The 13,179-nt window shown below is 57.3% G+C and overlaps 2 protein-coding genes across 5 annotated transcripts in view; one reads left to right on the top strand and one right to left on the bottom strand.

Moving 5' to 3' along the window:
* Positions 1–1,059: 1,059 nt before the first annotated feature.
* Positions 1,060–4,067, top strand: Prxl2b (peroxiredoxin like 2B). Its single transcript, XM_020171468.2, has 7 exons — positions 1,060–1,218; positions 1,431–1,635; positions 1,924–1,975; positions 2,771–2,834; positions 2,932–3,007; positions 3,300–3,418; positions 3,898–4,067. Exons 1-7 carry the CDS (start codon positions 1,156–1,158, stop codon positions 3,922–3,924), a joined length of 606 nt encoding a protein of 201 aa, XP_020027057.1. The 5' UTR covers positions 1,060–1,155; the 3' UTR covers positions 3,925–4,067.
* Positions 4,068–5,208: 1,141 nt separating this feature from the next.
* Positions 5,209–13,179, bottom strand: part of Mmel1 (membrane metalloendopeptidase like 1) — a 30,040-nt gene continuing 22,069 nt past the window's right edge. Inside the window, exons 10-22 of one of the 4 annotated variants that reach the window (XM_074081546.1) lie at positions 11,555–11,691; positions 11,169–11,262; positions 10,215–10,343; positions 9,712–9,810; positions 9,230–9,313; positions 8,748–8,851; positions 8,381–8,439; positions 7,861–7,980; positions 6,922–7,055; positions 6,751–6,816; positions 6,159–6,232; positions 5,765–5,841; positions 5,209–5,676 (exon numbers count right to left, since the gene is read on the bottom strand). In XM_074081546.1, the coding sequence (XP_073937647.1) occupies positions 5,772–5,841; positions 6,159–6,232; positions 6,751–6,816; positions 6,922–7,055; positions 7,861–7,980; positions 8,381–8,439; positions 8,748–8,851; positions 9,230–9,313; positions 9,712–9,810; positions 10,215–10,343; positions 11,169–11,262; positions 11,555–11,691 (1,170 nt within the window). In that variant the 3' untranslated portion in view covers positions 5,209–5,676; positions 5,765–5,771. Of the gene's footprint in view, positions 5,677–5,764; positions 5,842–6,158; positions 6,255–6,750; positions 6,817–6,921; positions 7,056–7,860; positions 7,981–8,380; positions 8,440–8,747; positions 8,852–9,229; positions 9,314–9,711; positions 9,811–10,214; positions 10,344–11,168; positions 11,263–11,554; positions 11,692–13,179 lie in introns of all 4 variants that reach the window. The other 3 variants (XM_074081544.1, XM_074081545.1, XM_074081547.1) reach the window with 3 other exon arrangements.

The raw sequence follows: 13,179 nt of genomic DNA, 5'->3' as shown, positions 1-13,179 counted from the left end.
GGAAGGTGGCAGACCTCCTCCACAGGATGGAGCTGCTCTGGGGGCAGCTCCTGTCTTGTTTCTGGCTGCTATTAACTCCTAGACGCCTCCCTTTCCTCCTCTTGCTCTTCCTGCCTTCATTACCTGGAAAATGAATTCCCCTTCTTTTTCCTTATTTGTACCTATTGATTGCACAGAATAATGGCTTTCGTTATGACATCTTCACACGTGTATAATATGAGTTCCTTTTTTGACATGGTGACACGGTCCTTTTTTTCCTTCCTGGACCTTCAGTCTCCAGCTCCATCATCCTCCCAGGATCCTCCTGGGCCTTGGCTTTACCATCTCTTCCGGGGGTCCTGTAGGCAAGGCCAGCACTAGGAGCGACAAACCTTGTGCTCATCTGGGACTCCTATCCGAGTCAAGCTGGGCCTCAGGCGCTTGGTGGGAACTCAGTGATTCTAGAAGACATCCCAGGGCTGTACTGAGGGAAAAAACCTATTCCCAAGGCACCTAGTAAGCGGTGCATTGCTGTTTGTCCCTTTGGGTCCGTATTACCCCAGCGTTTGGGGGTTAAAAGCTGATATGTACCGGCATGAAATTGACAGTACTTTATGATTAAAGACAAGCCAGGCTTGTAAGGGAGAGAACGCTGCAATAAGCTTAACCCTGATCCCGCCAAACCGCGCTCCCCGCCCCGCAGTTACAGAACACACTCCGACTCCCTTCAACCCTCCCGCACGTGGTGTAGGCGCACCACGTGTGGAAGGCTGCCATTGGCCAACGCACTCATGCATATGCAAATAAGGAGACCCACTTCCGCCCCTGGCCTCGGCGAAGGGACAGACAATCGAGGACCGAACTTGGGGCGTGTCCGGGGCGTGTCTGTGCTGCGGTGCGGCCATCTTGGGGTGGAGTCTGGAGCTGGGAAGGTGGGGTGGTGTAGGAACGGAACGAGAACCCAGAAGGAATGGGGCGTGACCAGGGTGTGGCCAAGCGACCTAGGGGGCGGTCCCGGGAGGTGGGGCAGCCCTGGGGACCGGGGCGGGGTCGTGGGCGGGGTCGTGGGCGGGTCGAGGGCGGGGCGGGGCCTGGCTCTGCCTGGGGACGGCGCATGAGCGAGTAGCTGGCCTGGCTGCGGCCGGGAGCCGGGAGCAGGGACCGGAGGCTGCAGCCATGAGTGCCGTGGACCTTGCCCGCGTGGGCGCGTGTGTCCTGAAGCATGCAGTGACTGGGGAGGTGAGGCCTGGCCGGCATAGGGCGGTGGGCGCGACCGGACACCTGCGCTGGCGCGGTGACAGGTCACCCGGGCGGGGGTGCGGACCTGAGGGGTCCCCTGGCGGCGCGCAGGCTGAGAGTGGGTGCAGCTGGCCGTGCGCAGAGCACGAGGACCGGAGGGACTGCGGGGCGTGGGGAGTGGGCCCGCACCCCCTGACCGCGCCGGCCCGCAGGCGGTGGAGTTGCGGAGTCTGTGGCAGGAGCAGGCGTGCGTGGTGGCCGGGCTGCGGCGCTTTGGCTGCATGGTGTGCCGCTGGATCGCCAAGGACCTCAGCAGCCTCAAGGGTCTCCTGGACCAGCACGGCGTGCGCCTTGTGGGTGTTGGGCCCGAAGCTTTGGGCCTTCAGGAGTTCCTGGATGGTGGCTACTTCTCAGGAGGTGTGACCCTTCCCCACCCAGGGCACCGATCCCTCTGCCCAGCCCTGACCATCTCTCTCTAGGCAATGTCTGGATGGGCTCATCTCTCCCCCTGCCTCGTTTCCAGGTTGTGCCCTGGCAGAGCTCTGGGCCTAGTGGCAAAGTTCCTTTCAATTCTGCTCTGGAAGCTCCACTGGTCACCTCTGGACCCTTTCCTTTCCTTCCAGACCCTGAACCCTACCCTGCCATCCAGGCCTGGGTGGGGCTGGAATGGGGCCTGGTGTGCACACCTGTGACTTTCCCTTCTAGATCTCTACCTGGATGAGAGCAAGCAGTTCTACAAGGAACTGGGCTTCAAGCGGTAAGTGTGCCTGTGTGGGGGCACAGGGCTGGCGAGAGGCAGAGTGAACTGGGTGGCCACCACCCTCCTACCCTCTGCTCCACTGTCCACTCAGTCTGCCCCTGCTCTGGTGGCATTGGCATCTCCTGCCAGCCCTTCTTTTTTTCTTTTAATTGTCGTGCTGGGTGTGGGTACACTGTAGCATTTATGAAGGTTCTTATATCAAATGTATCATGCTTGAACTCTGCCCCCAGCAAGCCCTTCTTGAGGGGTTTTGTCTTGGCTGTTGTTCTAAATAGGCTTTTCACACAGACCTACCTTCAGTAGGCTTGGGAACCCAATGCTTCATTTGGGCCATCCCCAGCCTTCTAGTGCCATAGGCTGCTTTTTGTGATTGGCAGTGCCAGCTGAACCATATTCCTGGGCCCACCTAGCCCAGGGCCTTCTCCCTACCCCCTCTGCAGGGCCCCAGGTCAGCCATACTCAGAGATCCTTTTTTTTTTTTTTTTTTTTGTGGCAGCACTGGGGTTTAAACTCAGGGCTTCACACTTGCTAGACAGGTGTCTACCACTGGAGGCACACCAGCCAGGTCAGCCATACTCAGACTGGGTGCCCAGAGGCTTGGGGAACTGCTCCTGGCTGGGCTGGTTGCCGATCTGGTTGCCTGGTGCCATCTCTGAGCCTCTGCTGGAATGAGTGGGTGGAGCAGAGTCTGATCCTGAACTGGTCGGTCTGTGCATGTGGAGGAGAATGGGCCAGGCAAAGGGGCTGTGGCTCAGCCAAAAGATCTGGGCCAGGGAACTGGTGTCTTTGCAGATACAACAGTTTAAGCATCCTGCCGGCTGCCCTGGGAAAGCCTGTGCGTGACGTGGCTGCAAAGGTTTGTGGTGGCCAAAGTCATTCAGGACTAGGGTGTGGTGGGAGCTGCTGGGGGCTTCCCTATGGGACTGACCTAGACCCTGTTCCTCTCCTTCCAGGCCAAGGCTGTTGGCATCCATGGGAACCTATCTGGAGACCTGCTGCAGAGTGGAGGGCTGCTGGTAGTCAGCAAAGGTGGGTTTCTGGGCAGGGCTCCAGGGCCATGTCCTCAGGGAAGGCTTGCTGAGATTGGCAGCTATACCCTGTTCCTCTCTCTGGTGTGTCCATCTCCTCACAGCTCTTCTGTGGTATGTGCCCTGAGTGGGCATGGTGGGGGCTGTGAGCGGAAGAGCTCTCTCATCTTGATAACTGGGTAGGGGTCAGGCTGTCGGACTACTGGGCTCAGCCAGCTGGACTACTCTTCCTCTTTGAGTGCAAGGTACAGGCAATCTCCCAGGGCACCCTGATCACCTGCCTGCTGTCACAGGTGGTGACAAAGTGCTGCTGCATTTCGCCCAGACGTCCCCCGGTGACTATGTCCCTCAGGAGAGCATCCTGCAGGCCCTGGGAATCTCTGCAGAGGTCAGCACCAGCAAGCCACCCCAGGTAAGCCCAGTCTGGGGGGCACTGCTTGTTCCTCTCGCCCATCAGGTGTACACAGTTCCCCTGGGCCAGTACTTGGCGTGGCTAGGTACTGAGCTACAGCCTCTCAGGATTCATGTCATTTTGTGCTCACTAGCAGTCCCAGGATATAGCTGTCAGTGTGATCCCATGTGCAGGGGGGTAACAGGTTGAGGGGGACCAAGAGGCAGTGTTAGCAGATGGCAGGGGTATCCCCTGTGAGTGGTGGGCTGCATAGAGAACAGTAGGGCAGAGAGAGGACTGAGGAGGGCTGGGTTTGTTCACGGTGTCCCTGTTGGGTATTAGTGTGGTCCTCATGGGTCACCTATGCCCCAAATAGAGGGGAGTGACCCACAGATCAGGTCACCTTGATAGCATGCTTCCGTCTGTATTTGGGTGGGTAGCCACTGCTCTTGGCCCCGGGGTAGTATGGCCCACCTGACAGGGCTCCTGCTGCCCTGCAGTGTGACAACGAGGTATGTGGGAGGTGACAGCCCTGACTGCCACAGACCTGGCAGGCCTCTGCACACGCAGGGAGTTGGACTGGAAGAATCCTTGTGGAGTTGCCAGACCAGAATACTGGACCTTGCTAGATTCTTGAGCAATGGTGAACCATTAAAGTGTAGTCCCTGGGTGGCATGTTTCTTCTCTGCCTCTGAACTCTGCGTCCTCTGCACCCACCCTCACACACTGTCCACCCCTCTGTCCAGGTTGGAGGGGTCGAGATGCCATCTTCCCACCCATGCAGTCTCTGCAGACCTCAGACCTCTGGCCCATGGGGCACTGGGGACAACCCTGTCATTTCTTTTCAAGGCAGGGTTTGATTGGGCTCTGGCCTCAAGCTCCAAATTGGAGCCCAGGCTGGGGAAGTAGGTGTGTATGGGGATCAATGCTCTTGCCTGGAGGCCTCTGGGAGGCTAGTTGGGTTTTCCAGGAGGAGATGGTTTTGACATTACCTGGTGGAGTTAGGGGGACCATCAGAAACTCAGGAACTGGCTCCAGTGCCAGAGGTCCTTTTCAGATCAGAGAACCACAATGTGCAGCCTGCGGGGGACAGCTGGTTGAGAGAAGTCTTGGTTCCATTCAGTATTGGCCATCTTCCCTAGGGGGTCCTAACAGGTCCCCCTCCTATTTCAGGCCTCCAGTCTATGAGTGGGTTTTGACGGCCACCTCAACACCTCCCTCAACCTCTCTAGTCCAAGCCTTGGTGACCTTGATGTATCCTCCTCAATGGCTTTGACCACCCCCAGAGGTCAGCTACAGACAGAGCCAATGAGGCCAGTTTGCATTCTACGCCTCTGGGTTCTAGTTATACAGTGCTGAGAGTCCAGGTTCCCAGCTGTGCTCCTTGGTTCCTTGGCCACCTGCTGATCACAGCTCCTTCAGTCAGTTAAACAGTGGTCCCTATCTGAGCTGTGGTTTCTTTTTTTCTTTTTTGGTGGGCTAGGGTTTGAACTTAGCTCTACCCCTTGAACCATACCTCCAGACCATTTTGCTCTAGTTATTGGGAACTATTTGTCAGGGCTGGCCTTGAACTGCCATCCTCCTGATTTCAGCCTCCTAAGTAGCTGGGATTACAGGTGAGAGCCATTGGCCTCCCCCCGCCCCCCCTCCCCCCCCCCCGCCCCCAAGTGGGGACATCTTGATCACTGCCGGATTGGCCAGCAGTAGAACCCTGGGAGGCTTGGCAGGAGCCCTTCTCTCCCCACCAGCTCCTTGCTGTAACCTTCCTATCAGGCCACAATTTGCCACCTGACTGACCATAGGCTCCTCCTACAAACAAGGCAGTTGTCTTCTTTGGAAGCATTTACTTAGCTCAAGTCTGAAGCTCACAGACATTTGACTACAACACGCTTTGGAGTGGGCGGAAGACAGTTGACCACGTCTATAGGGCTGTGATGGGGGCACGACCCTCGCAGCCTGGAAGGGGCACGGGGGCCAGGAATCCGTGCCGGGCACTGCTCATCCCGGGTGTCTGCTGGCATGGCTGTCCTCCAGGCAGGCACGGTGGGCAGGTGGGTGGTGGGCTCAGTGGCCGCCAGGCGCGAGTGCACGCTGGTCCCTACCGGCTGCACAGTCTTAGAGCGGACGCCTCCCGGTGGCGGCGGTGGGCAGTGGGCCGCGCACTGCGGCTTGGCCTTGGCTACCAGACGCGGCATCGGTCCCTGGGGTGCATGTGAGTGCCCCGGGTGCAGTGGAATGCTTCGGAGAAGGCAGCCAGGTTCTGCAGGGAGCCCAGGACCCTGTGGATAGGCGGAGGAAGAGGCCTGAGACCCACAGTGGGTGGGGGGCAGGAGTGGGGGCAGGGATGGCGGGACTTGGGACACTTGCCTGTACTTTAGGGGACTGTGGACGTCAGTCTTGATGGACTGGACGGCGAACTCTGGCCGGTAGGACCCACACCAAACCTGCCAGTGCAGGAAGGGCGTGAAAGGGGCACTCCTTCATTGCAGCAAGGAGTCCCTAATAGCCCCGGCTGCCCCTTCTGGGGAGGGGCCAGGGAAGGCAGCAGGCTCCTCTCTCTCCACACCTGCAGCTGCCTCCTCCTCAGAGGACTTCCATTGCCCAGCCCCAGCCCCTTTCTCCAGGAAGCCTGCCAGGCCCAGTAGCTCTGGTTCTGGAGAGTGGCCAGCTACAGTGACCCTGGAGGCACCCCATAGTGGGCCCTGCAAAGATGGTGGGCTGAGAGGCCTGAGGACTGGTGGAACCAGTACTAGGCTGCTACCTGGGCATAGTTGATGAAGAAAAGCTGGTCATAGGTGAGTTCCAGTCCAGGCAGTAGCTGATCCTTGCCGCCATCTGCCATCCACTTTAGGTAAGCCTGTGGGCACCGAACGGGGGCTGGGCCCGGCCAGGCCTCCCCGAGTCTTTGGATCCCAGTGCAGGATCGGGGTCTAGCTCCAGGACCTGCCCTGGGTAGGGGCCCTGCCTCCCAACTCAGGGTCCCTGTATGGACTCCAGGGCCCAGCACTGGGAACCTGACTCCGCAGGCAGGGCTTAGTAGGGCCCTGACCAGGCAGCTGTCACTGGACACCCACCAGAATGAGCACTTACAGCTAAGGCTGTGTTTGGGGCTTCTGAGGCTGGTGGGCATGTAGCCCTACCCCATCATAGCACTCAGAGGTGAAAGTGACCTCCACACCAACTCAGGTGGGTCAAAAGTGGTTGAAAATGCCTGATGCTCATCCATGACCGTGAGGTGCTGGGCAGTGCTGCCTCCTCAGTGCAGGTAGAGGGGTTCCCAGGACACAGCCTCAGCTTGGGCACAGCTCCTGAGGCTCCCGTGTCCCATCCTTGGGGACCCCACCTGGACCCACCTTGTACGCCTGCCGCACCCCACCATTGTCTGCGATGTTTTCTCCCAGGGTGCTGAGCCCATTCACCTGCACACAGGAGATGGGATGGAAGCCCAGGCCCCACTCCCCTTGTCCCAGGGGTGAGGGCTGAGTGCAGGGATGGGGTTGCCTTGGTGCTGGTGGCACGCTTACATTCTGCTGGTCTGCCAGGTCCCAGGAGAAGTTGCTGTACTGGTCGACCATGCACTCCGATTGCTCCCGAAAGTGCTGGGCAGAGAAATTGCTCCACCAGTCCAACATGTTACCATTCTTGTCGAAATTCCGGCCTGGGCAGTGGCAAGGGCAGGACAGAGGTAGCTGTCCACTGGCTCCTGCCTGCACTGTCCATGCCCTGACCCCCCAGCAGAGGCCAAGCCAATGCCTGGCTGTTCCCTCCTGCAGGCAGAGCCAGTGTCTAGAGCCACAGTGCCCGAGCAGAGACGGCTCTGGAGAGCATCAGTGTGCTGAGAGGGGACGCCATCTTGTTGGGAGCTACTGAGCCCTCCCAGAGAAGGAGGGCATCCATGCCATCCCCTCCCCAAGGTTCGGGCTTGGAGTCTCAGGTTCTGAGGTCCCAGAGGCATGGTGGTTTTAGAATACCTCCTGTGACGTTCAAACTTTCTAAACCTGAGGTGAGGGAGTACATGGCCCTGAGGATGCCGGGCTGTCCTCAGGAGGACCACATGACTGAGCCACATAGGAAAACCAGCAGGGGACTTAGATATGGTGGCAGTTCCTCCAGTACGGCTGGTCTGGGCCCCAGCCTCCCACGTATGCCAGACAGAGTCTTCTGTGCCTATCTTACAGGCCCAGGGAGGGGGAGTGACCAGTCATTGGGGGAGTCAAGATCTTGGGGTCTAACTCTGTGTCCTGTCTCCATGCCTACAGTGGTCTCTCCAGACAGAACCCCTGGTGGCATTCTAGATCTGCTTGGCCACCACACCTCCCTGGGGACTCATGTATCTTCCCATGCACTTGGCCTCTGTTCCCAGTTAAGTCACAAGGAGGGTGAATGGATGGCCTGAGGCTGCCCAGTGGAGACAGGGGGCAGGTGCATTTCTGATCGGGGGTACCCCCCAGGGCCACCCTTACCATTGTCATCAAAGCCATGTGTGATCTCATGCCCAATCACCATCCCGATGCCCCCGAAGTTTAAGGCCTGTGGCTGCTCCTTGCTGAAGAAGGGTGGCTGGAGGATCCCGGCAGGGAACACTGTTCCCGAGTGGGGACAAGGAATAAACTGTGAGTGGGCACAGCTGTGTGCCAGACTTAGGAGGGCACCTCCAGGGGTCCTGTCATCTAATCCCATAGCCTGGGAGGTGGAGGTTAGGACTCCTGCCTGATGTATAAATGAGGAAACTGAGGATCAGAGGCTGAGAGAGCAGGGCTAGACCTAGGACCCCCATCCAGCTCTTTCCGATGACTGTGAGGAAGGACTCTGCTGTCTGCCCTGCATCCCTCCTGACTGGCTCAAGGACACAGAAGTAAAGCTCCCCGAAGTAGCATGTAGGAGTGCCTCCCTTCTGAGGGTGGGCTGGGGTACCCATGGAGGGGGGCTGGGGACTGCAGTCTGGCGCTAGAGGGATTTGGGAGTATGAAGGGATGGGCATACCGATCTGGTTTCTGTTGGGTGAGTAGAACGCATTGACCACTGCGGCCCCGATGATCCAGCTGTGATGAACACTCTGGTCACTAGGAGCCTGTGTTTGCTGGGCCCCTCCTTCTGGGCCCTCCCTGCCCTGGCTCACCAGGCTTGCCCTGAGGAGGCCCATGTCATAGTGGCCATGCCAGAGCAGGGTCCTGGGCCAATCATGAGATTTAATTCCTTTCTGGGGTCCCCCAAAACAGAGGGTGTTGGGGAGACTCTGAAATAGGTCCAATGTCCCTCCCCAGCTGGCATGGGGCCAACTCTGGCCAGGCACACAGCCGTCCTTGCCCAGTAGGTAAGGCTTGCATGCTATGCTGGCCATTCCACTCACAGATTCTGGTCCACCTTTTCTCGAAGCTTCTTGAGGCTCCTCTGGGCATTGGCTTTGAGGTTCTGCAGACTGTTCTCAAAGTACAGGTCCTCTGAGAAGTGCAGCTATGGGAGAGGGGCAGTCACGGCCAGCGCTCGGGCTGGGTTCTCAGGGCCCAAGAGAGCATGGGGAGGGGTCAAGGAAGACTGGGAAGGGCCTCAAGACTGGCCAGGCAGTCTGGCAGGTGGCCCACAGACTCTAGCTGTAGGTGGATGGGAGCGGGCATCTTGGCTGTGAGCATTTGGGTGACTCCAAGCAAGCTCCTTAGTCCCTCTGAGCCTCATTTTCCCCAGCTGTAAACTGAGGTTGATGCTAGAGCCACCCCAGGGCATGGGAGGGTGGATGAGGGTGCTCAGCACAGAGTGCTGCCCTCAGATATCAAGGGCCTGTGTTGGGGGCAGGGGATGGGCAGAGCTCTTAGGGAACTGCAGGGCAGGGCGCACGCTGGAATACTCCTCATCCAGGCGCTTGTTCTTCTCCTCTAGGATGTAATCGGGGTAGCCGATCTGCTCCCGGATGTTCAGGGCCTGAGGAGGACAGGAGAGGCAAGTGGTGCTGCCCGCTGTGAGAAGGGAAGCCCAGCTTGCTGGCTCTGCTCCCCTTGCCATGTGGGTAAAGGGGTATTGAACTGGGCCCCTTCACCACTTTGTAGAACCAGCAGCCAGCCAGGATCTGTGTGTGTGTGGCAGAGGGCTTGGTGGAGTCATGTGACTGCTGTGTGTCACACAAGTTCAGAGGGACTTCAGGTGGTCCTGGTCCTTCCTGCAGAGACCGCCACCCCCACTACATGTCCCAGTCATGGTGTCCATTCAGTTTCCCTTTTCTGGAGAGGGAGGGTTGCCCTCTCCTCTGGGGCTCCTAACAGGCATCTAGCAGCTTTGTCTGGGTGGGCTCCTCGCGGCTGCCCAGGCCTTCAAGACCTCACCTTCTCTTGGGCTTTCTTCTTGGATTCCTCATCCATCCAGCCTAGCTCATCCAGAGTCTCCACAAACACCGCCTGCACCTTGTTGATGAGCTCTCTGACCTGGGGGACACATAAACCCTTGTGTCCTGGGCTGGCCCAGGGGAACATAGCCAGCAGTCAGGGTTTTCTAGGGGGCTGATCCAAAGCACCTCTGGGATGAGTCCAGGGCTGTCCTGGATGTATCCTCCTGGGTGACGTATGGCATTGATGAGAGGGTGAGCACCCCTAGTTCAGGGGCCTCATCTGTGATTTGGCTCCTTGCAGGTGTGCTGAGGGTCTCCCTGCCCTGGACTCACAGCCTGTACAATTTGTGCCCTTCCCAAGTGGGCCCGAGTAGGAGATATAGCTTGGAGTGGCAGTGATGGAGACTGGTCCTCACCCACTCTGGGGCTGGGCCAGGAGGCTGTCCCTGGAACTGTGGACAGGGGAACAGCCTGAATGTGTCAGGAATCAGAGCCACTCACCAGTTTCTTGCTTTCCCCAGGGAAGGCCTCCTTGACATAGAGGGAACCCACGGCGCTCTCCATGTTGCTGTTGACGTAGCTGACACATTCCCGCCAGCGCACCTCCTCCACTGTTGTGCCATACAGTGCCTGGAGTGTTTGTTCACTCATTCATCTGCTTCCCCAGGTCTGCCATGGGGTCTTGGGTTTGTGAGCTGAGCAGATCTATTCTGCCCTGGGCTTCAGGGTGCCCAGGGGCAGGAGAGGGACACGGGATGACAGCCTGGCTTCTGAATGTTGACCATGGTTGTAGGAGGACAGGAGGTTTTGAGGGGGGGCAGCTCCCACCTGAGTCTTTACCCTGGGAGAGTTGGGAGTGGTCCTACTGAAATCTTGTCCTTGCCCACCGGACCGGCTGGACCCTGTCCCCAAGGCACAGGTCTGGCATTGACCATGGGGCAAGCTCTGGGACCAAGTCCACTTTGGCTACCAACCCCTGGGCCCTGGTTTTCCATGGCTGCAAAGGCAATGTGTGTCTGTCCCCAGTGATGGAGAGAACATGCTCCAATAAGGCTTTGCCCCAGACCTCAGGCGGGCCCAAAGAGAGCTCTGCCCAGTGTCCTGCCACTCCTTCCAGAGCGGTGGGTTTCCTGCCCTCGAGGAAAGGCTGTGACCCTTTCTCAGGTCTGAGCTCCTGACTTCCTGCACTGGCTGTTTCTGGAACTCTGCCTTCCTCTCTCCATGCCTTTCAGATCAAATGTCACCTTCATGGAGCAGCCCCCTGCCTCCTAGTCACACTTGATTTTCACAGAGCTGGGCTCTGCTTGTTAGCAGGCGCCTTTTCTGCCAGATTTGTGCCTGGCACCCAGTGTGGAGCTCCGTGTGTGGCCCAGGGCTTGTGTTTGGCATCATGAACTGAGTGGGATGAGGGCCTGGCCTGTGTGGGGGTGGACGCCTGCTCTGCAGTGCTCTCACCTTGCGATAGTTCACCCGAGCCTCCTTGAATCTCTGGCTCAGGCTGCTGATACGATCCAGCACCAGACGCCAGACCAGGTAGTTCTGGATGGTCCTGGGGTAGGAGGCAGGGGTGAGATGAGACAGGGGGAGAGGACATAGCTTGGGCAGAGGTTCTACCCACACGTTAATCTGGTGGCTGGAGAAACCTCTAGGAATCCGCTCCTCTGACCCACTAGAGAGGCTCACTAGCCACTAAAACTGAACTTTCCATGTCTCTCACCCCAGAGGGTAAATGTGGGATGGGGTCCTCTCCTGAGAGCAGGAATTGTGGGTGTGGGGGGCAGGGGGAGTGGGGGGAGCAGGGGCAAAGATGCCAGGCTCTTGGGACCTTCCCTGGGCCTCACCTGGATGAGTAGACGTCAATGATGTCTTCGAGATTCTTCAGGTAGGGGCTGCCGTAAACCACCACTTCCTCATCCGGCAGCAGCTTGATTTTGACAGAGGACAGCACAGTTTGTATGAAGAGAGTCCAGTTGAACCCCTGGGAAGGAGACAGTCCCTGGGCATCTAAGAACACTCAAGAAGTAGGCGAGGAGGTGCAGACAGTCAGTACAAAGGATGACATTGCTACAAAGCCTTAACTGTGGCAGGGGTATGGGTGTATGCCAGCGTATTTGATGAATTAAGTGCAATGAGAAACATGCCTTGGCCAAAATGACAAAAGATGTAGAAAATATGAATAATCTTACAGACTGAATAAATGGAATTATTCCCACAAAAGAGTTTTCAGGCCCACCTGGCTTCTTGGAAGAGCCTTGTTTTGTGCTTCAATGGGGCCCAGGCCCAGAGCAGTGCTGGACACTTAGACACACACAGATAGACTAAAGACAATTTACACCAAAGATGGCACACACACCAGTGGTTCAAGGGGAGGGGCTGTCTTATCAATAAATGGTGCCAGATTATCTGAAAGCCATAAGGAGGAATGAAACAATCCCTACATCCCACTGTTTGCACAGAATCAACTCAAGGTAGATTGTAGACCTTGGTGCCTGGAGGGTAGCCAAAGATTTAAACTAACGGTAAGGGCGAGATTGCTACATCTTTGATAAGTTGGTGAATTGGACCCTTTGGAATGGAAAGAACCACTATGAGAGAGAGAAAACAGGCTGCCCAGTGGGGAGGACATTTGTGCACATCATGTGACCAAAGGGTGGCATCCAAAAATAGAAAACCACCCCAAAGATCAACAAGAAAGCAGATAGCCCAAAAGAAGAGGCTTGAACAGACACATCTCAAAGAGGACGACCAGTGACCAGTCCATGTTGCAACAGCGGAGGAGCTCACGGCACCGGGGGAGCCAAGTAGATTCCAGATGCAATGTCGTCGTGAGCCCGCTGGAAGGGCTAAGGTGGCAAAGTGGGTCCACCAAGCCCCGGAGAGGGTATGTCCCATGCTCTGTAATGGCTTTGTGGAGAGAAAGGTCCAGCCTTGTCTGTGGCAATTAAATGCACACACACATCTGACCCAGCAGCACACTGGACAAGCTGGGCAACATTACCCAGAAAAGACCACACCTGGGATTCACCCCAAGGCTCTCCCCATAGGACAGCAGGGACATAAATTGCTGAGTGTTCTTAGCACTGAATCCTGTCATCCCTGGGGCTGCATGAAGGATTGCTAGATGCCACAGTGTGCACCAATCTCACCTACAAGATGAGGAACAGCGACTCTGCTGGGCCCCGTGGCAGTGCCATAAGAGATGGAAGGGAGGGCCAGGGCTGCTTTGGGGAAGAGGGCAGAGGTAGTGACAGGAAGGGGTGCCAGGGACTTCTGGGTGTTGGGAATGAGTTAAGTCTCTGTCTGAGTAGGGTGGTGTGGAAACACACTTTGTGGCAATTCTGAGCATTATAAACCAAATGCTCTAAAACCTAGATGCTCGGATGTTCCCGTAACCTGGCCTGTGCCACATCGGTGACAGCTCCAGGCTATTCGAGGTCTTTCTCCAATGTTCCACAACAACTCCGCT

The sequence above is a fragment of the Castor canadensis genome, chromosome 7 (assembly GCF_047511655.1).
Source record: "Castor canadensis chromosome 7, mCasCan1.hap1v2, whole genome shotgun sequence".
NCBI lineage: Eukaryota > Metazoa > Chordata > Mammalia > Rodentia > Castoridae > Castor > Castor canadensis.
The sequence above is the reverse complement of the archived record's forward strand: the minus strand, read 5'-3'. Positions and strand labels throughout refer to the sequence as shown.